The 22,396-nt window shown below is 36.9% G+C and overlaps 1 protein-coding gene across 3 annotated transcripts; it reads right to left on the bottom strand.

Moving 5' to 3' along the window:
- Positions 1-118: 118 nt before the first annotated feature.
- Positions 119-22,053, bottom strand: LOC113045364 (integrin beta-1-like). Of its 3 annotated transcripts, none has more exons than XM_026205710.1 (16): positions 9,636-9,795; positions 9,446-9,512; positions 9,067-9,152; positions 8,755-8,959; positions 7,743-7,913; positions 7,428-7,663; positions 6,931-7,086; positions 6,618-6,713; positions 6,390-6,479; positions 5,709-5,849; positions 2,435-2,637; positions 2,117-2,355; positions 1,762-1,984; positions 1,365-1,594; positions 591-757; positions 119-477 (listed from the first exon to the last, which is right to left on the bottom strand). In XM_026205710.1, the coding sequence occupies exons 2-16, from the start codon at positions 9,510-9,512 to the stop codon at positions 409-411; spliced, it is 2,379 nt and encodes a 792-aa protein (XP_026061495.1). In that variant the 5' UTR covers positions 9,636-9,795; the 3' UTR covers positions 119-408. The 3 variants fall into 3 exon arrangements, with proteins under 3 accessions (XP_026061495.1, XP_026061497.1, XP_026061498.1); XM_026205712.1 differs by lacking the exons at positions 1,365-1,594; positions 1,762-1,984; positions 2,117-2,355; ... (9 more) ...; positions 9,446-9,512; positions 9,636-9,795 and adding exons at positions 13,907-14,139; positions 14,220-14,442; positions 15,233-15,471; ... (9 more) ...; positions 20,736-20,802; positions 21,900-22,053 and having other exon boundaries at positions 337-477; XM_026205713.1 differs by lacking the exons at positions 119-477; positions 591-757; positions 1,365-1,594; ... (11 more) ...; positions 9,446-9,512; positions 9,636-9,795 and adding exons at positions 11,934-12,280; positions 13,907-14,139; positions 14,220-14,442; ... (10 more) ...; positions 20,736-20,802; positions 21,900-22,052.
- Positions 22,054-22,396: the final 343 nt, after the last annotated feature.

Below are 22,396 nucleotides of genomic sequence, written 5' to 3' on the forward strand. Positions count from 1 at the left end.
CTTTATATAAAGTATTCAAAAATCATTGGTGAATCTTGTTGTGACTTCTCAAATGAGGAGTTTAATATTTACATGTTAACACTGCAAAATAGAAAAAAATATAATTAAGCAATGGGAAACTAGCTTACAATTAAGTTCTCAACTGGTAGGCTAGGACTCAAAAAATGCATTTGACTGGGTAATGGACAGAAGGCAAACACTAAAACCACAAAATAAATAGTTTATCAAAATTTTAAAGCGTTGATAAAATTGTTGTTGGCATCCAAAAAGGTGTTTTTGTCCAATGTCACAACATGCCCCTGATTACATTAAATACAATTTATGATACTGTATTAGGTCACCAATGCAAAATATGGGCGATGAAGCAAAGACCGGTTGGGAACCATTGCTCCAAGCCATCCTTAAGATCTATAATTTTCCCTCATATTTGGGGTTCACCACAGTTGTCACAGCACTCTTGTAGATGGGGTTTTCACCCTAAACAGAACAGCAGGTATTATTATGCCAATATTTTTTTCATAGCACGTACAGCCCTTAAAATGTATTTATTTGCAATATTAAAAAAGAAATACTAATAAAGAGATGCATACTGTGTCCCATTTGGCATTCATCTTCTCTTTCTCGAACTTGGTGAACTCTCTGCGGTCATGAATAATCATGAGCAGCTTCCAGATGAGCAGAAGTGCTAAACCAATCAGAACGATTCCTGTGACCACACCCGCCACAATGGGGATGATATCAGGGCCAGAGGGACACTCTGTGAACACAGGCACAAAGCATTATGGGAAATAATCTAAAACTTGTAAACTAGTTATCAGTAACTATAAATTAAGAAAGATGACATGAAACAGAAGTTGCAACTGTCTTTTCTCCACTATTGTGATGTATATTCAAGTGAAACTGCTTCTCAAATAAGAAAAAACAAGTGGGTCTTGGTTTTAAGGTCCGTTCACACCAAGGATGATAACGATAAAGATAACGACATAGTTCTATAAATCATTCTCAATATTAAAGAATAGCAGAGTCCACACCACAGCTATAACGATAAAGGCACAGAGAAACAATATTTTTGGAATCATTTTCCAAACAATTTTTTCCAGCTGATGGAAAACATTGATGGCCAATCAAAATCCAGCCTGCTTTAACAAGCTCAAGAATTTCATCAAATCATTTAATGGTGTGGATGCTAATACCGTTATCTTTGTAGTTATCGTTCTTGGTGTGAACAGGTGACTTTAAATAGTCAAATCAAACAGGTTTACTTTAAAACTTTAGAGTCAAGTGCTTAAGCAGACACTCATCATTGTAGAGAAATCTGCATAAATGTCATACTGGTATGTGGTCATTTTTTCTGTCATTTTTACCCTTTATGTCAGCCACAAAGACATCGAAGCTGTCATCGTTTTTGGTTGTGTAGGTGAAGAAGAACCAGCAGTCGTCAACGTCGCGCTCTTTGCATGTATTGATGGGCTGGCCATTCGGCTGAGGAAGTTCCTCCTTAGTCTTCACTAATGTAATATTGAAGGATCTACAGTCTTCCTCACATGTTTGTTTCTTGCTACCCGTGTGAAATTGTCTGCACTCAACACAGTCCCTTTGAGGCAAAACAGAGAGGAATATATTTAGTACTGCAAGGCTGAGATTAAATAATTTCATGATTGCACTGTTTATTCAGATACAAAACTGACTACAAGTCAGTGGTTCAACCTACTGGGGTTGCTTTGTTTGTCAAACCTCATTAGTGTTCAGCCAATAACTCACTTGTGTTGATTGCAAATTCTGGAGCAGTTTGGGCAGATTTCACAGGTTGGACCTTCAAATTTTTGGTCGGTACATTTACACACGCCGCACTCACAGATGCCCCGACCGTTACAGATCTGTTTGTTACTGGCCAGGCAGGTTGAGGTGTCCAATGAGCAGTCGCAAGCACTTCCGGTGTAGTTAGCGTCACAGATACACTTTTTGCACTCACACCGGCCATGACCTGTGGGGAAAAGGATGCCTCAGTTACAAGTATTTTTGTCATGTTTTCCAGAACAAATATATAATGTCAGAATTCATTCACAACAATCAAATACAGCAAAAGACAGAAGCGCAAATTCTCAATGGGTTGTACCTCCGCAGAGCTGGTTGTTGGAGCGGTCACAGCTGAAGTTGTCACACTCACAGAACTTTCCGCTGTATATCTCCTCTGGGTTTTCTCTTTTCTTGCACTCGCATGTTCCACAGACACATTCTCCATTGTTGCTGCAGATGTCCAATTTGTTATCCCCGCGGCATTTCGCGTCCAGATCGTCAGTTGGGACCTCGTCTTGGCTGCACTCACATAATCTGCCTAATCGGCCTTCATTACACCTGATATTTGAGAAAATGTTGAATCAGGATAATTGTCATATTATCTGAATTTTCATATGAGATTGAAAGCTTCTCAAACCTGCATATTCCACACTCCAGAGTGCCATTGCCGTCGCTACACTCGGGACTGTTTTGGATTCCTTCTTTACGACACTCACATTCGCAGATGAAGTTGAGGACGATCTCCACCTTCTCGCTGAAGCCCAGCGGGTTGATCTTTATAGTCTCTGATTTACCTTTAGATGGACAGCCCTTAGCCGTGATTTCTATGTCAAACATCACCTATGAAGCACATCACAAATTCTAAGGCCTTGTGCACACAACAAATAAGAAGCTTTTGTATTTAGAGATTCACTGAAGAGCTGTGTACTGTAAAAACATTAGGAAGTTTTACAAAGTTTTAAAACACTGTAGTAAAACTTTATTGTATATCAACACATGATTGGGCATTGCATTTTGTGTTCTATATTATCTTATTTCCAGTGTTGATGGTAATGCATTACAAGTTACGCGAGTTACGTAATCAGATTACTTTTTTCAAGTAACTAGTAAAGTAACGCATTACTATTTAATTTACAAGAAAATATCTGAGTTACTTTTTCAAAATGTAATGCCAGTTACTTTGTTTTCCCATTTATTGACTGACGAGTCTCCTGTCCCCATATTGGGAGAAATCAGAAATACAGAGGCGTTGTGTGCACTGTGTGAACAAGATGTATAGTAATTCAAGACTAAGGGCCCTATCTTGCACCCAGCGCAATTGACTTTGTACACCGACGCATGTGTCATTCCTATTTTGCACCCGCGCAAAGCGCGCTTTTCCCTCCACAGAAGCACGTCGCTAAACTAGTGAATGAACTTGCGCTCCCTGGGCGGTTCAGCGCAAAAAAGGAGGCGTGTTCCGGCGCAAACAATCCCTGGTGCTATTTTGCTGTACCATTAAACAATTGCGCCACTGACCAGAAAAAAACTAGTCTAAAGTCAGTGGCGCGTTGCGCGTTGTTCATTATGCTATTTTAAGGGCGCATGCTTGACCATAATGTATAGCGTGCACAACGCGCATACACTTTGCTCATGTAATCTACACAGATGCAACAGTTATTTTTGGAAATCATAAATTGTTACACTTAAAAAAAAATATTAACACATGAGATGACGGAAATCATTGTGGTGTGCCACGAAGATGTGAAAAAATAGGCATAAATCTAGCTTACAAATTATTCAGGCTAATTGTAGTAATTAAGGATCAGACCTGTTTGAGGTCATATATGTATTTATGGACATCTGACAAATTGGTTTGTCCGTCAAGAACCAGGAAAAAAAAAAATCGATGAAACAATTGTGGCTATTTCCTCCCACGCCTGTTTAACCGACGCTATTTTGGGTGGGTTTCTCCCATCCCCATACAACACAACTTTTCTGTCTTTCATTGCTCTTACAAGAACATCAGTCTCCTCGGCTGTGAACCGCTCCTGGCGTGCGCCTGGTAAATACGCCATAATAATAGCAATCCATAATGGAACTTGCGCACCTGCTTTTAAAGGGAATGTTGGATGAAGTTCTGATTGGTTTATTTCACGTTACGCCCAAACCACACCTATGAATAATGAAGCTACTTCAGACCAACCCACTTTAGATTTGCGCCGGGCGCAAGAGCCATTTATCCCGCCGGGAAAATAGCAACAGCACCGAGACCCGCCCACAAAGTTACTTGCGCTTCGCGCTTTGACACTTGCGTTTCAGATCGTTAAAATAGGGCCCTAAATGTGAATGTGCATTTATTCATCCCACTCACAAAAAAACTGATTTAGTATTCATCAAAATGAATTAAAACAGTGAAATGCAAACTCAGAATATGATGCAAACCTAATTAAATGTTAAATAAGACAAATGTATCGAATCCCATTTTATTAACCAGTGTCTTTACTGATGTCCTTTGATGATCCAGTTCAACCAAATAAGCAAAAATGACTTTAAATAAATTAACAATTTTGCTTCAATGTTTTTTTGTTGCTGAAAAGTGTGGAACGTTCTTCCCCTGTGTTCACCTGTACAGATGTGAATTAACTTTTCCTTCAGCCTGAGGGTTATTCATTACACTTTTTAGTGTGTAATGTGCTTTTAAATTTGCTATAAATAGAACTTACTATATTAAAAACAATCAAGCTCTGCTCCTATTTAAAAAGTAACGTGAAAGTAACGCAAAAGTAACATAACGCATTACTTTCCATAAAAAGTAACTAAGTAACGTAATTCGTTATTTTTTTAAGGAGTAACACAATATTGTAATGCATTACTTTTAAACGTAACTTTCCCCAACACTGCTTATTTCATTATTTTGATGTCACATGCACTGCAAACCCTAATGAGCAATCAGAACTCTGTTAGATGTCATACAATTTTATGTTGTAAAATATACAGACACTAACATGCCATCCGATAATTTTTGAAACATTCTCAGCTAATTTTTATGGAGAATTTCTGGCAATCACAGGTGCCAGATTTGACCATAAATGTAACCTTTATTCTACAATGTGCTATTTTAGGATGCAGTATTTCACCTAAAACTTACACCATCAGTTTATCTGCACTGAAGAAGTGAAACATTCAGATTGCTTTGTGCTGATTTGCACAGAACTGAAAATAAAATTTTCTGACTAGAAGTCGCATCAGTCCAAAAATACGTCTTGATGAGGAAAAAACATATATAAGTCGCACTGGACTATAAGTCGCATTTATTTAGAACCAAGCACCAAAAGAGCGCCCTCTCGCGGCTGTAGACGGTAATGTTTTCTCTTGGTTCATTTCTCTCCGTTCATGTCAAATTAATTTTGATAAATAAGTCGCACCTGAGTATAAGTCGCAGGACCAGCCAAACTATGAAAAAAAGTGTGACTTATAGTCCGGAAAATACAGTTGTAACTAACACCTCACCATCACTTGCTTTGTTTCGTTTGTTGTTTGTTTTGTTTTGTTTGAGTGTTTAGTCTGCATGTCTCATGAGTTAATATGAACAGGAGTGGAACTCTGTACAAGCCTAGAGTGGCTTCGTTCCCTCCTTGCATAGTTTTGTACTTGTACTAAACATGTGCTAAACAAATAAACTAAACTAAACCTCACCATCCTCTTCCAGTCTTTCTTTCACAAAATCATTGGATGTTGCTCAGCGCTGCTTCAGTCTGAACTGGTATATGTCTCAGAAGTATGCAAACTAGAATGTCATTGTTGAGTGGGCATTAGCTGCAATTTTGCTATCATATGAGAACTTGTGCACTAAGCGTAAGCCACAGCTAGCAAAATAGAGTCACTCTATGCACAGACAAGTGCAGATGTTCAGAACTTTACTCTCTCACCTCGTCCCCGATGGAGATGTCAGAGCACTTTCTCCCATTTTCTCCTTCTTGACTCACTCCATTCTTGCAGTGGGAGATGTAGGAGATGGACACATTTTCCGGGAGCCTACTGTTCTCCAGAATGACCTCTGAGGACAAAGACTGATTGACACAATTAAACACAGAGAGTACATTAGTGCTTCACAAATATTAATTTAAGTTCTACTTTTAAAGGGATAGTTCACTCAAATTCTGTCACCAATTACTCACCCTCATTTCTGTGGGATACAAAAGGAGATATTTTGAAATTCGATGCTTCAAAATATCTTCTGTTGTTTTTTATAGACAAAAAAAGAAATCAAAAAAGGTTTGGAATGGCATGAGGGTGAGTGAGTGATGAAGGAATTTTCATTTTTAGGTGTGAACTGTGGACTTTGAACTTATAATTTTACTGATTGCAAAACTGTTGATCTGATTGAGCAATAAGTGTCTTGCCTTTTTCTGATCATTCAGATGAGTAGCACATATTTAATATTATAAACAAACATTATGCATGGGAATTGCTGTAAAGTAGAATCCTTTGCAAGTAAGTAAAGAGTTAGAGTGGTTTTATCTTCAGTTCCTTTCCACCCTAAAAGGAACTACAGCTCACCACAGCCAACCATTATTGACATATACATTGTATAAATAACATGAACTCACATTATATGCATCAATGATGAGCTGGATGACATTGGAAGAGTTGGTAGACAGTGTCCCCACTGCTGATTTAGGGATTAGAGCAGAAAGCTCCTATTGCACACACAAACAAAAGCATTATAGTAATCAATACAGACTACAATCAGAGTTAAACCTAATGCTTATATTATGATATGATGAATATGATGTAGTTGCAATGAGGAGAAGATATAACAAACATATTGCACACACCTGATAAAGATCTCTGAATTGCTGTGTCACAGCGAAGATGGTCTGAATGTTGTTGTCACTCAGTGTGTCTACCAGCTGAGAGATGGAGGGGTAGTCCTGGAAAATCAACACTAAAATCAAAGACACACTCTGATATTTCTAGTGGTCTCTCTGACTGTCTGAATATTTTTCTATCTATCTATCTATCTATCTATCTATCTATCTATCTATCTATCTATCTATCTATCTATCTATCTATCTATCTATCTATCTATCTATCTATCTATCTATCTATCTATCTATCTATCTATCTATCTATCAAATACAAACTTACAAAGAAATTGCTCATGGTGTACATATTATTCTCCAGATGGCATTTCCCATCATTTGGTCGAACAATGCCACCCAGTTTTCCATCTCCAGCAAAATGGAATCCAGCATCCGTGGAGAACACAAGGAGGCGAGTAACATTCCTCCAGCCGATCACTTCCTGAAATACAATCCAAACACAGCAGTTTCTGATTTTACCAAGGCTCAGTCACACACTGACTACACGCTTAGTGTTTTAAAATTAAATCAGAACCCTTGGGTGACAGTCAGAAGCAGTATATGAAGATAACGATGACGTATACATTATAAGAAAATCTGAGTTCAGCTTCTGTATTTCTAAATTTGGAGCATTTTCCATTAGAAAAACTATTTTATTAGAACAAAGAGAAAGTTGTTGTGGATGGAGCCAATCGCAGGGCAAGTACAACACTGCATGTGCAAACATTTATTGAAAACTTTGCCCAGTTCTCTGGGATTTAGGGAATGTTCAGCTCTACTCACCGTGCAGACAGCAGCTTGCATGATTGCATCAAATCCTGCCTCTGGGAAGTCCAGGTTTCCAGAGGTTTGCTGCTTGCTGACCTCTTGGGTGAACAATGCACCATCGTCAGTCAAATTTAGGACATTTTTGTAGCTGAAGGGTGGTGAGCAGTGTCTTGGAAAACATGGGTTCTTCAGAAACTTCGGTGTCATCAGAATGTAAGGCATAACCAGTTTCTCCAAGAATGAACCAAAACCTTTAATCGAGAGTTAGCAGATCATTTAACAGCTTTAAGAGTGTAAGCAGCTGTGAATGTGAGCATGTGTTCTCCTAACCTATCCGCAGGTCTTTTGTGATGTGCTGCATCTCTCTGGCAAGTTCGGTTCCCAGGTTCTTGACATTTTTAAGATTTATGTCCATGGAGTCGCTGAGGTCCATCAGGAAGTACAGATCGATGGGATAATCTTCTGCCCTCTTGAACTTGAGAGTAAACTTCTGTGATTCACCTGTAGGGAGAATAAATATGCCATGAATGCTATGACCAGTTTGCTAAACTTATTAAGGGATCAGACTTCTATTACTATGTTAACTAATAAAGGAATAGTTTACTTAATAGTAAAAAAACATTGACTCACCCACATATCATTGCATATCTTTATGACTTTTTTTCTTGCTTATGCAGAACATTTTGATTTTTTTTTTTACATTTTTATCCTGGTTACATAATGAAAGGGAATGAGGACTGTCAAACTCTAAATTAAAAAAAAAAAAAAGCAACATATTGCGAAAGTCATCTATTCGACTTGTGCAATACATTACAAATCTTTAGTCGTACAATAGCTTTGTCTGACAAACAGGAATTTGAGTCATTTAGTCACTGATAATCTTCCCGGTCAGTCAGTGGGTGAACGCAAGAACCGAATCCATTCATGAACGAGACTTTCAGATCAGCTCGGTGAACTACATCAGCTGTTGCATTGAAATCAACTCAAAAAAATGATACGTCTATTTGTAAGACTCTTGTTGATTATCCTGTGAATGTCTGGAATATTTCCCACATTTATAGTACTTTTATGGTAATACTTGTACTTTTTTTGTTAATTTTTCCCACTTCACAAGCATCCTTAGTCATCATTCACTTTCATTATATTGAAAAGAGTAGCAAATATGTTCTTCTGAAATCCTTCTGGGGTTCATGAAGGAAATAATACATACAAGTTTGGAAAAACATATGGGTGAGTAAATGATGAAATGACATTTTAGATGAGCTTGTCCTGATTTATAATCACACAACACATTCATACACATCCAGTGATGTTTTTGTTGTTCACAGATGGGGTCCAGCACCTGATCGTAGGTTCAGGGTGAGTTTTTGTGGCTGGATCTGGGTGATCTCATCAGGCCTCAGATTCTGTCCTCCATCAACTTTACGGTTTGTGACGGGTTTGTTTTTGTCAATGGTGACCGTTCCTCGAGGGTTTTCTATGCCGAGTGGAGTGCACCCAACCTTTTCCAGAGAGTCTCTGTCATCACAACGTGAATGTTTGAAACCCTGTTAAGATGCAAGCAGAGACTTACTAAGTACACATTCTGGTAAGACTCAGAACATCTTTCAGAGTCAAGAGAAGACCATCAAGCTTTGTAGACAAAGTAACTTACAGGATCTTTGCACCACGCACACTGTGGCTCGATCTGAATACACTCTCCACATGTTTTGGCGTTTGCAGAAATACATATATTGCTGTCTGAACAAAAAACACAACTTTAGAAGACAAGATCTAAAATAGTACAATGTTAAGTCAGATTCAAATAGTCATCATTTCCCATGCAGTGACTAAAACATCATGAAAAGAAACCCCAACAAGTAGATCTTTTGCAGATTAACTTAAGAAGGTATTTTTTAAAGTTATTTCTTTGTGTATTCATGGCAAAGCAGTGCACTTAATCATACAATAAACTCATAAACCTAAACATTAAAAGAATGCCCCTAAGGCACTAATAAGTAGCCGTGTTGCTGGCTATAAATGACTTGTATTACCTGTTTTCGATCTGACATGAGGGACAAATCCTAGTAGAACTGATATTAATAGCACCTTCATATCCATCTAAATGCAAAATAATTACACGGAAACACATCAGGGAATGAGAGAGAGAGAGAGAGAGAGAGAGAGAGAGAGAGAGAGAGCAATCACTTATGTACAAATACAAAGTCCTTGTCTGATACTCACATAAATTGTATTGTGAAAAATTGTGCATTAATAATCTTGACTCTTTTAGTTTGATAAGTGTACTCTTTGCACCAAAAAGTAGGTTGCCGTTAAAAAAGGACAGGCAAACAGGAGTGTCTCTGACTCAGAACAATGAAAGAGACAGTTAATCATTGACTTTGATAACAAATAAGTTATTGAGAAGGAAACAGCAACACCAAGAAACATTCTCTAACTATTATTTTACTAACTTTACTAGCTTTTACTTTCACTAGTTGCATGTTAATATATATAATACACACACACATTAGCATAAATGATTGATCACTGAATTATAGATTTGCTTGAACAGTTTCGATCTGATATGTATCTGATATACACACAGACACAATATTTACTTGCAGAATATATGACTAGTGAAGTGTAGTGTAGACCATTTTAAAATAAGTGAAAATAAAGAAAAGTGGGGGGAAAGAAAGCTTAGTTACTCACCTTCTCCTTAGGCTCTACCTTTTATAAAGTTTATATAGTTTATGAAGTAAATGTTTATATGCTCAACTTTTCCTGATGTCTTGAGTTACAATCCAGGTTACAGTGCACCTTAACAGCCCTGTAGGCATATGAAGAATATACAGAAGATACAGCAGCAGCAGTCTCACACCTCACACAGGAAACACAAACTGGGTGGGACATGTCAGAGTGAGGCTCCTCCCCCAGAACAGATTCACATTAGAAATTAATAAGAAGAAAAAGATTTGACTCTCATCAGACATAAAAATTTTACAAAAATTTTAAATAATAATAATAATAATAATTTAATATAAAATATTTATCAATATGAAAATATTTTGAATAATAGTTTTTGAATAATATGGCATAATGCATGACAACAATGAACAAAATAAAATCTAATAATCTAATAATACAATGCAAAGAAGCATATTCAGGATTTTTTTTTATGAAAATGAAAGTAGACATATATATACAGGCGGATCAAAAGGTGTATATTCCAGAATTATGTGTAGAAATGAAGAGTACGTAAGCATACACGCTGGACGATGGAAAGGTCAGCACAAAACATAGGCAAGAGCAAAAGTCACTGCAAAAGCAAGGCAAAAAGCAATGCATAGCTGCTTGTCATTGGGTCATAAGCGTGTCCATCTGACCCGTCCTTCCTAGTGCAACAGCCAATCAGATATTGTCTTGGGTGGGACCTACACCCTGTTCTCTGGTTCTTGCATGTAGTTAGCGTAATGTCCTGAGAGTTTACTTAAACGCTTTAATAAGCAAACTAATAGGTAGTTTAAATATGGTGCATCCTACACACATCTGACAACGTGATAAGTGTCTAACACACAAAATTAACTTGAGTAATATAAAGCATGCATAATACAGAGAATACACATGTATGAGGCAACTTCTGGTGATTAGTTCCTATAACTGAGGTAGAAAACCCTATGAATAGGCTGTAATGAAAGTTAAACACACAGAGAAATAAATCCACAGGTTATATAAAACATACATGATACTTAAAATATATGTGAGGTAAAAACCTGGTAATTAATTCAGCTTACTGGAAGCAATTGTGAGACCGTTGTTTGTATTAAACCACAAGTGGGTTAATTTCAGTCTACTGGTTTTGGAAACAAAAGTCTCGGGAATTTACAGCTGCAGAAAGGAGGTGTTCCCTGGTTTAAGGTTTGTGGTGATCCTGGGCCATAGGAATGCCTTAGCATCCTTCGTTTCCTGATAAGGCTGGGGATTTATGCATTGGGGTCACCACAGGGTTTCTTAGCCATTTGATCTTAAGTTTGGGGAACAAAGAGAAATCTTTTCCTGCTGTCCTAGCAATGTCATCTGCTGTTGTTGGTCCATTGTGTTTTTTGAAAACCAAAGAAACTGCACCTGTTTACCACTAAATCTTGGAGCACCACATGCTTCCTTCTGCTGACCATCATTTGAAGATTCTGATTTTATTTTGCAGCAGGATTTGGCACCTGCCCACAATGCCAAAATCAATAAAAGTTGGTTAAATGATCATAGTGTTGGTGTGCTTGACTGGCCAGAAAACTCACCAGACCTGAACCCCATAGAGAATCTATAGGGTATTTTCAAGAGGAAAATGAGAAACAAGAGACTAATCATTGCTGATGTAAATGAACATACTTCCCAGAAGGCCAATAATTCACTAAAAATGTTTTTATTGGTCTTATGAAGTATTCTAATTTGAATTCTAATCATGAATTGGTGGTTTTTTGTTAAATGTGAGCCAAGATCATCACAATTAAAACTACCAAAATCTTAAACTACTTCAGTCTGTGTGCACTGAATTTAATACATGAGTTTCACAATTTGTGTTGAATTACTGAAATAAATGAACTTTTCCTCAACATTCTAATTCATTGAGAAGCACTTGTATATTTCTGTCCATTTAAAATTAAAAGACTCATTTACTTGATTTGTTTCTCTTAAGGAAAATACATCTATAACATTTCTATAAAGACACAATTATTGTTGGCACCAATAACCCTGTGGCATAGACAAATAGCGCAACTGCGCCCACAGCGCCCCGAGTTCGATTCCCGTCTCAAGGTCCTTTGCAGGTACTGCTCCCCTTTCCTCCCAGTAATTTCCGGTCATCTCTCTACTTTCCTATATTTATGGTTCTAAAATAAAAAGGGATAAAAATAACTTTAAATAACAATTATTTAGTATTGTGGTAACACATTCTCATGTAGAAGACCTAGAATTATTCTTACATATTTGCAAATGTATTAAAAATAAAAAAACTTAAATCATTTGAATCACATGCATAAGTATTCATATCTTTATATGGGACAGTTTAAATGTAGCTCAGGAGCATTCATATTGCTTGTAGATGTTGTTACACTTTGAGTGAAGTTATTCTGTGGCAAATTCATTTGAATGGGCATGATTGGGAAAGGCATCTTAATAAAAGGTCCAACAGCTTATAATGCATATCAGAGCAAAAACCAAGCCCTGAGGTCAAAAGAACTGCCTATAGAGCTCAAAAACAGGTTTGCATCAAGCCAGACATCTGGGACAGAGTTAAAAAAAAATACCGCCTCATTTATGGGTCAACCTTACCCTTAATGGAAGAAGTATGAAACAACCAGGACTCTTCCTAGAGCTGGCCTCCTGGCCAAACTGAGCAACTGATGGAGAAGGGCTTTGGTTAGTGTGGTGACTAAGAACTTGATGGTGACTATAGTTCAGCTCTATGATCATATGTTGAGATAGGAGAAATCTACAGGAGAACAAACATCAACTGGGCTTTATGGCAGTGTGGCAAGATTCAATCCTCTCTTCAGTGAAGACACATGAAAACGCACTTGGAACTTGCAAAAAATCACCTAAAGGACCTTCAGAAAGAAAGAAATAATATTTTCTGTTCTGATGAACCTCAATTCCAAACATCATGTTTGAAGGAAACCAGCTCTGCTCATCACCTGCAGTGTACAATCCCAAAAGTAAAGTGTGCTGGTAGCAGGCTCAATCTGTGGAGCTATTTTTCAGCGGCAGGGACTGAAAGAATTGTCAGAGCAGAAGAAAAGCTCAATTCACCAAAATATTGACATAGCCTTGATGAAAACCTAGTGCAGAGCATCCAGAACCTCGGACTGGGCAGAAGGTTTACCCTCCATCAGAACAATGACCCTAAAAACACAGCAATGAATTATAGACAACTCTGTGAATGTCCTTGAGTGGCCCAGCCAGAGCCTGAGCTTGAATCCAATCAAATATTTCAGGAGAAACCTGAAAATGTGAGTCTGCCCCATTCATCCTGACACAGCTTGAGAGTTGAAGAGGTGAGGAGAAAGATGGCAGATAATTGGCAAATGCAGATGAGCAAATCTTGTTGCATCGAACAAAAACAAAAAACCTTGAGGCTGTAAAGGTTCTTCAGTTAAATATTTGGTCAAGGGTATGAATACTTATGCAATTTAATTATTTCAGGTTTTTATATATATATATATATATATATATATATATATATATATATATATATATATATATATTTATTTATGCGTTTGTGACAATTCTGTTTTTGCTTTGTCTATATGGTGTATGGAGTGTAGATTGATATGGAAAAAAAGTGATTTAAAGCAGTTTACATATGGCAGGAACATTACATAACGTGTAAAAATTAAGTGGTATGAATACTTTTGCAAGGCACTGTTACTAGTTAACTAAGCAATATAGTTAACTAACTAGTTAACTAGAACAATATAACTCAGGACCTGCTGGTACTTATTTCATCTTCCACTTACCAAGCTCCTCTGCCACATGGACCACAACGGTGTTGTCGTTCCTGGTAGCGTAGGTGAAGAAGAACCAATAATCGTTAGCATCACGCTCTTTGCAGTGATTGATGTAGGGCTGTTCATTGGGCGGAGGAAGTTCCTCCTTCTTCTTCACCATTATAAGATCGAAGTTAGTACACTCTTTCTCACATGTGTCTTTCTTATCACCAGAACCAAATGCTCGGCACTGGACACAATCCCTGTGAGGAAAGACAAGAAAATATATTTAGTGCTGCTAGCTGTGGCAGTTGTTCAAGCAAATGTCCTGTTAATTACGTACTTGTGTACAGTACAAACTCCAGGACAAGTTGGGCAGATCTCACAGGTTGGACCCTGAAACTTTGAGTCTGTACATCTACACATGCCGCACACACAGATGCCCCGACCGTTACAGATCTGTTTGTTACTGGCCATACAGGTTGAGGTGTCCAATGAGCAGTCGCAAGCACTTCCTGTGTAGTTAGGGTCACAGATACACTTCCTGCATTCACAACGACCGTGACCTGTGGGGAAAAAATGCCACTGTATTAAGTGTCTTAATTACTTCCAAATAAAATAAAATAAAATAATTATATTTTTTCTTGTTTTCCAGTAAATATAGCTAATATTTAAATCAAGATACATTTACTTATAAATGCAAATGTTTCAAAATATGAACTTTTTTTTCTGGCAATTTTACCAAATAGTAATTATACTTGAAACACTAAAATACGGTAAGAAAAACTAAATTAAAGGGAAACAATTATTTTTCTTACCCCACTGACAGATTTTTTCAAATTCAAATTATTTTGATACAGTTTTCATACAAAAAGATTTGCATTGCAAAAATTCTTAAATCCAGATACATTTAAGCAGTTGGAATTAATTAAGATATATTAAGCCTTTTTTTCTGAAAAAATGCATCAAAATTATTTACATTTAAAACAGGGGAAAAAAACTGTCCACAAGTTAAGAAAATTCAACTTAATTCAAAAGGATATCAGGATTTGTCTTACTGCATTGGCAGGTATAATAATATAGCAAATATAGGTTTTTAATCCATTCAAGTCAAAATAAAATCAAAATGGTAAATGCTTCACCTCTAAAACAGCGCCCCCCCCCACCATTTTATACAACCGTTAAAACAATAATACTGTGCAAATAAAAAGGTGGTAGTACAATTTCATGTTGATTTTAACAGTGTTCTGTTTTTTTTTTTTTTTTTTTTTTTTTTTTTTTAATTGAGCAGAAGACAGAATGCATTTCAACATTTCAAAAAAATTTATAAATAGTGTACTACAAAATGGGTTGTACCTCCGCAGAGCCTGTTGTTGGAGCGGTCACAGTTGAAGTTGTCGCACTCGCAGAACTTTCCGCTGTATCTCTCCTCTGGGTTGTCTCTTTTCTTGCACTCACACATTCCACAGACGCATTCTCCATTGTTGCTGCAGATGTCCGTGCCCATATCCATGCGGCAGTTTGCATCCGGATCATCTGTCAGGAACTCATCTCTGCTGCACTCACAGAATCTGCCTAACCGGCCTTCATTACACCTGATATGAGAGAAAACATTAAATCAGATCATTATATTATCTGCATTTGCATATGAGATTGACAGCCTCTCAAACCTGCATGCTCCACACTCCAGAGTGCCATTGCCGTCGCTACACTCGGGACTGTTTGGGATTCCTTCTTTATGACACTCACATTCACAGATGAAGTTGAGGACGATCTCCACCTCCTCAGAGAAACCCAGCGGCTTGATCTTTAAAGTCTGTGATTTACCTTTAGATGGACAGCCCTTAGCCGTGATTTCTATATCAAACATCACCTATGAAGCACAAAACGTTGTTTTATAAATAACAGATGCATATCATTTATGGGAATTGAAATAGCCCGTCGGGTGTATAGGTTTTATTTGTGAGCTCGTTACTATAAAATACTGATAAATATGGTTTTTGTAAGTAAAAACTACAAATTGTCATTTTTGTTATCAGTAGTGTACATTAGGGTTGTGTAACAATCAATTTATGTTATTTAGTTAATGTTTATTACATTATTTTAGTGTATTAAGTCATTAGAATGTACAAAATGTGAGGTAATGTAACTGTACATTTTTTTAAGTTCATAAACTCAGATATTAAGTTGGGAAACTTTCAATTTTGACAATTATGTTCAAATGTTGACTTTATTTAAACAATGCAGAATGTCTCAACCTCTCTCTGCTCATCCCCAGTGGAGATGTTGGGGCACTTAACATGGATAAAAAAGGGTCAGTTCTGTTAAGGACATGTGTAAAATACTGAATATTTGATGAAAATGCCATAGATGCAACTGCATAAGTGTCTAGCTGGAGGACATTATTCTCACCTCGTCCCCAATGGAGATGTTGGAGCACTTTCTCCCATTTTCTCCTTTTTCACTCACTCCATTCTTGCAGTGGGAGATGTAGGAGATAGACACACCTTCGGGGAGCCTACTGTTCTCCAGAATGACCTCTGAGGACAAAGACTGATTGACACAATTAAACACAGAGAGTACATTAGTGCTTCACAAATATTAATTTAAATACTTTTAAAGGGATAGTTCACTCACATTCTGTCACCAATTACTCACCCTCATGTCATTTTAAACCTGTATGAGTTTTTTATTCTGTGGGATACAAAAGGAGATATTTTGAAATTCGATGCTTCAAAATATCTTCTGTTGTTTTTTATAGACAAAAAAAGAAATCCAAAAAGGTTTGGAATGGCATGAGGGTGAGTGAGTGATGAAGGAATTTTCATTTTTGGGTGTGAACTGTGGATTTTGAACTTATAATTTTACTGGTTGCAGAACTGTTGATCTGATTGAGCAATAAGTGTCTTGCCTTTTTCTGATCATTCAAAAGGGTCAAGTCCATAAGATTTTAAACAACTCTTACGCAATTGGAACTGGCTGTATTTTGTAAACCTTCTGAAGGACTAACATCCTGCAAATTTTAATTTTTAACTCCAACAAGCTCTAACGAACGTGCCTGGACGTTTCTAGTGAGTCTGAAGACCTTGATAAGCTGGGTTAGGGTTTGTTTAATTAGGGTTGGAGCTAAACTCTGCATCATAGTGGCCCTCCAGGAACACATTTGTACATCCCTGCCTTAAAATGAACTAGAGCTGACCACAGCCATCCATTACTTACATACAGACATTACATAAATAACTCACATTATATGCATCAATGATTAGCTTGATGACATCGGAAGAGCTGGTAGACAGTGTCCCCACTGCTGATTTAGGAATTTGTGCAGACAGCTCCTATTGCACACACACACACACACACACACAAATTACAGTGACCAAACATGCCTCTTCCAGGGGACACTTTCTGCCCAGGTTTTCTAAATTGCCTAAAATAAAGATCAAAGTACAGCAAGAGTGATTCGAAAGCATAAGGAGCCATTTGCTCTGCTTTCTATCGTGCTTGTGGAACTAGATGTCATAAAACGATTGATCTGCACAGCACAAATGGCCAAAACCTGGTTATTTTAGGCAATTTAGGGCAGGACATATCCCAGGGAAGTGGCATTTCTTGTCACCTTAACACAAATGCATAATGAGTCAATAAAGGCTACAATCAGAGTTAAACCTGATGTTTACATTTTTGATATGATGAATATGATGTAGTTGCAATGAGGAGAAGATATAACAAACATATTACACAAACCTGATAAAGATCTCTGAATACACACCTGATAAAGATCTCTGAATTGCTGTGTCACAGCAAAGATGGTCTGAATGTTGTTGTCACTCAGTGTGTCTACCAGCTGAGAGATGGAGGGGTAGTCCTGGAAAAAAACACTAAAATCAAAGACACACTCTGATATTTCTAGTGGTCTCTCTGACTGTCTGAATATCTATCTATCTATCTATCTATCTATCTATCTATCTATCTATCTATCTATCTATCTATCTATCTATCTATCTATCTATCTATCTATCTATCTATCTATCTATCTATCTATCTATCTATCTATCTATCTATCTATCTATCTATCTATCTATCTATCTATCTATCTATCTATCTATCAAATACAAACTTACAAAGTAATTGCTCATGGTGTACATATTATTCTCCAGATGGCATTTCCCATCATTTGGTCGAACAATGCCACCCAGTTTTCCATCTCCAGCAAAATGGAATCCAGCATCCGTGGAGAACACAAGGAGGCGAGTAACATTCCTCCAGCCGATCACTTCCTGAAATACAATCCAAATACAGAAGACAGAACACAGCTTCAAATGGATTTTGTCCAAACATGTTGCATGCTGCTTCTCTTCAAGGGGAAAATTCGTGGCCCAGTGGTTAGAAAGTATGACTCCTAACCCTAGGGTTGTGGGTTTGAGTCCTGGGCTGGCAATATCATGACTATAGGTGCCCTTGAGCAAGGCACTGAACCCCCAACTGCTCCACGGGCACTGCAGCATAAATGGCTGCCCACTGCTCCGGCTGTGAATTCTGAGTATTGGTCACCATACTTGACTGAATGTCACGTCACTTTCTTCTTCTTTTTTCTAGGACTCTAAGAGATATTGATTGTGTTTCTGATTTTACCAAGGCTCAGTCACACACTGACTACACGCTTAGTGTTTTAAAATTAAATCAGAACCCTTGGGTGACAGTCAGAAGCAGTATATGAAGATAATGATGATGTATTTGAAAATCAGATTTTCTAATCTAATAATTTTCAATTAGAAAAATCATTTTATTGGAACAAAAAGAAAGTTGTTGTCGACGTGGCCATTCGCAGGGCAAGTAAAACACTGCATGTGCAAACATGTATTGGAGACTTTGTCCATAGTTCTTGGCATTTAGGGAATGTTCAGCTCAACTCACCGTGCAGACAGCAGCTTGCATGACTGCTTGAAATCTTGCCTTGGGAGAGTCCAGGTTTCCAGAAGTTTTCTGCTTGCTGACCTCTTGGGTGAACAATGCAGTGTCATCTGTCAAGTTCAGGACATTTATGTAGCTAAAGGGGGCTGTGCAATTGTTTGGAAAACATGGGTTCTTCTGATATGTTGGCGTCACCGGATTGAAAGGTTTCTCCAAGAATGAACCAAAACCTATAAACGAGAGTTAGCAGATCATTTAACAGCTTTAAGAGTACAAGCAGCTGTGGATGTGAGCATGTGTTCTCCTAACCTATCCGCAGGTCTTTTGTGATGTGCTGCATCTCCCTGGCAAGTTTGGTTCCCAGGTTCTTGACATTTTCAAGATTAGTTTGCATGTCGCTGAGGTCCATCAGGAAGTACAGATCGATGGGATAATCTTCTGCCCTCTTGAACTTGAGAGTAAACTTCTGTGATTCACCTGAAGGGAGACAAAGACAATCAAGGGACAAAAATGAATATAAAATGTGCTAACTACTTTATAGGTAACCACATATTATTTATAATTACACCATCAATTCACTTAATAGAAAAAAACAACAAAATTGAAATTCGGTCATCGTTCATGTCATATAACTTTTTTTTTTGTTTTGTTTATGCAGAACACAAAAGATAAAAAAAATAAAATAATAAATAAATAAATAAATATATATATATATATATATATATCCTGGTTACTCTTGTCAACATTAATTAGGTCTGCCAATGGCTGTCTAACTCCAAGATATCAGCGATCATCAGAACCTGTTTAATACCGCCGCTGTCGGACTATTGAATCAGTGAGTTGAACTCGAGAACCGAATCAATTTAATTCATGAACGAGTCATCCAGACCAGGCTCGGTAAACTAAATGATTCGACTCAAAAGAACAGTTCGTTTAATGAATCAGACTTCAGATGTCAGAATTTTGAGTTAATACGCAGACTTGCATATGACTTTGACCACATTTATAGAAGCCTACATTGTGTTTTTTTTTTCTCATTCACAAGCGTCCTCTCAGTCCTCATTCACTTTCATTGTATTGGAAAATACAAATATTCTTCGGAAGTTCTCACTCTGTTCTGTGGTCCAAGTCATCCTTTTTGTGAACGACTTTGTTTGGAAACAGCATGAGGGTGAGTAAATGATGAAACTTTTACATTGACGTTTTTAATGAATTTGTCCTTCTTCTTTATCTCACAAACACATCCAGTGATGTTTTTGTTGTTCACAGATGGGGTCCAGCACCTGATCGTAGGTTCAGGGTGAGTTTTTGTGGCTGGATCTGGGTGATCTCATCAGGCCTCAGATTCTGTCCTCCATCAACTTTACGGTTTGTGACGGGTTTGTTTTTGTCAATGGTGACCGTTCCTCGAGGGTTTTCTATGCCGAGTGGAGTGCACCCAACCTTTTCCAGAGAGTCTCTGTCATCACAACGTGAATGTTTGAAACCCTGTTAAGATGCAAGCAGAGACTTACTAAGTACACATTCTGGTAAGACTCAGAACATCTTCCAGAGTCAAGAGAAGACCATCAAGCTTTGTAGACAAAGTAACTTACAGGATCTTTGCACCACGCACACTGTGGCTCGATCTGAATACACTCTCCACATGTTTTGGCGTTTGCAGAAATACATATATTGGTGTCTGAACACAAAACATAGACAACAACTTTCAGTCAGATTCAATAGGATATTACCATTTCCAAGTGAGTAACTCTCTTATACAGAATATTATTTGTTTACATATATTATATATTTTTTTATAATATATATTTTTTTAAGTATTTGTGTTTCTTTGTACATTTATGCAAAAATTGATTTACTCTCACAATATCACTATGGGATAAACTCATAAAATTGCCCCTCATGCCTCCAGGCTAAAAAAGGAGTAGCTAGAAAGTAGCCGTGTTACCTGATTTCGATCTGACATGAGAGACAAATCCTAGTAGAACTGATATTAATAGCACCTTCATATCCATCTAAATGTAAAAGAACAAGGGAGTGAATGGAAGAATGATAGAGACAGTTAATCTTTGACTTAGATAAGTTATTGAGAAAGAAAAAGCTAAATATGTCTGTGTGTGTGTGTGTATATATATATATATATATATATATATATATATATATATATATATATATATAGACAGTCCCATGAGAAGGTTTTTGTCACACTTTAAAGATTCATATAATCAAAAAAAATAAAATAAAAAAAATACACAAAGATAATGCAAGTAAATATAAAATGCATTTTTAACTCTTTCCCCACCAGCATTTTTAAAATGATCCACACATTCTATGCCTGTGAGCGAGCCACTACAGAGGGGTGAAAGAGCTGTGGGTTGCTGACCCCTGCCCTAGTTCTACTTGTACAAAAAATTGTACCGTAAACAGGATTTGTGTGAGAGATCATGAAGACTTGAATTTGGCAATTCAGTACTCTAATGTCATGGAATACAGTGGAATACTGCAATAAGTTTAGTATACGACCCCATTAATCAAACTAAGATTAGACTTTAACCTTACAAAAATGCTCATACATTTCATTGACATTTCATAAACAAAAACAGAACAAGGTTGACCTAAAATTATTACTAAAATACATTTAAGTAAGTCTAAGACTAAATAAAAAATGTCTGCCAAAATTAATAGTCTGTGGAGTTAATTAACAATAATCTTATTGCTAAAATACTGCACACTTTAGATTTTCTTTGACTAAATCTAGACTAAATTTTGGCTTTAGCTAAAGATGATAAGGTTGACTAAATATGATAAAAACTATTTAACACAGGACTAAAACTGAACTAAAGACTGAAAATTGCTGACAAAATTAACACTAGTTTGGACAGTTTTTTCCACCTTTATTAATGAAATCATTATTTTAAAACTGCATTTTGTATTTATTTGGGTTATCTTTGTAATATATATATATATATATATATATATATATATATATATATATATATATATATATATTGATGATCTGAATCTTTTAAGTGTGACAAATATACACAAAAAATAATAGAATAAAACAAAAAACGTCATCATATATATATATATTGAATTCTTAGTTACTTACCTTAACTCCTAAGGCTCTTTCAAGAAGTCTGTTTATGAAGTAAATGTCTATATGCTCCACTTTTCCTGTCTTGTTCAGTAGTTCAGATACAGCAGCAGCAGTGTCTCTCTCTCTCTCTCTCTCACACACACACACACACACACACACAGGAACACAGACTCAAGTACTGTGAGGTTTGGGTTGGACAACCAATCACTATGTAGCAGTAAGAAGAGAAAAGCACACACTGGCTGTTATATAGCATACTAACTCACTACTACTCTGCAGTATTCAGCACATATGACATGGACAGAATACAGATAAATTCAATATTTGTTGTAGAATAAAGTTTATGGTTTTAAGTAAATGTTTGCCAGTGTATAGTTTACTGCACATTATTTAGTGAGTATTAAGCTAGTGAACTATTCCAAACAAAGCCATAACTCACAAATAACAACAGTTTGGTGCAAAAATTCACATTGCTACCAAAAACACATACTTAAACTGTGTAAAATCTC

Source organism: Carassius auratus, chromosome 27, assembly GCF_003368295.1.
Source record: "Carassius auratus strain Wakin chromosome 27, ASM336829v1, whole genome shotgun sequence".
In the NCBI taxonomy this organism is placed as follows: domain Eukaryota; kingdom Metazoa; phylum Chordata; class Actinopteri; order Cypriniformes; family Cyprinidae; genus Carassius; species Carassius auratus.

Bases quoted from the DNA above. Each gene is read 5' to 3' on its own strand.
- LOC113045364 (XM_026205710.1), bottom strand. From the start codon at position 9,512: ATGGATATGAAGGTGCTATTAATATCAGTTCTACTAGGATTTGTCCCT. The intron at 8,960-9,066 runs GTAAGTTACTTT...GCATCTTAACAG, and splicing joins GTGCGTGGTGCAAAGATCCT to GGTTTCAAACATTCACGTTG. The intron at 2,356-2,434 runs GTTTGAGAAGCT...CTCAAATATCAG, and splicing joins CTGGAGTGTGGAATATGCAG to GTGTAATGAAGGCCGATTAG.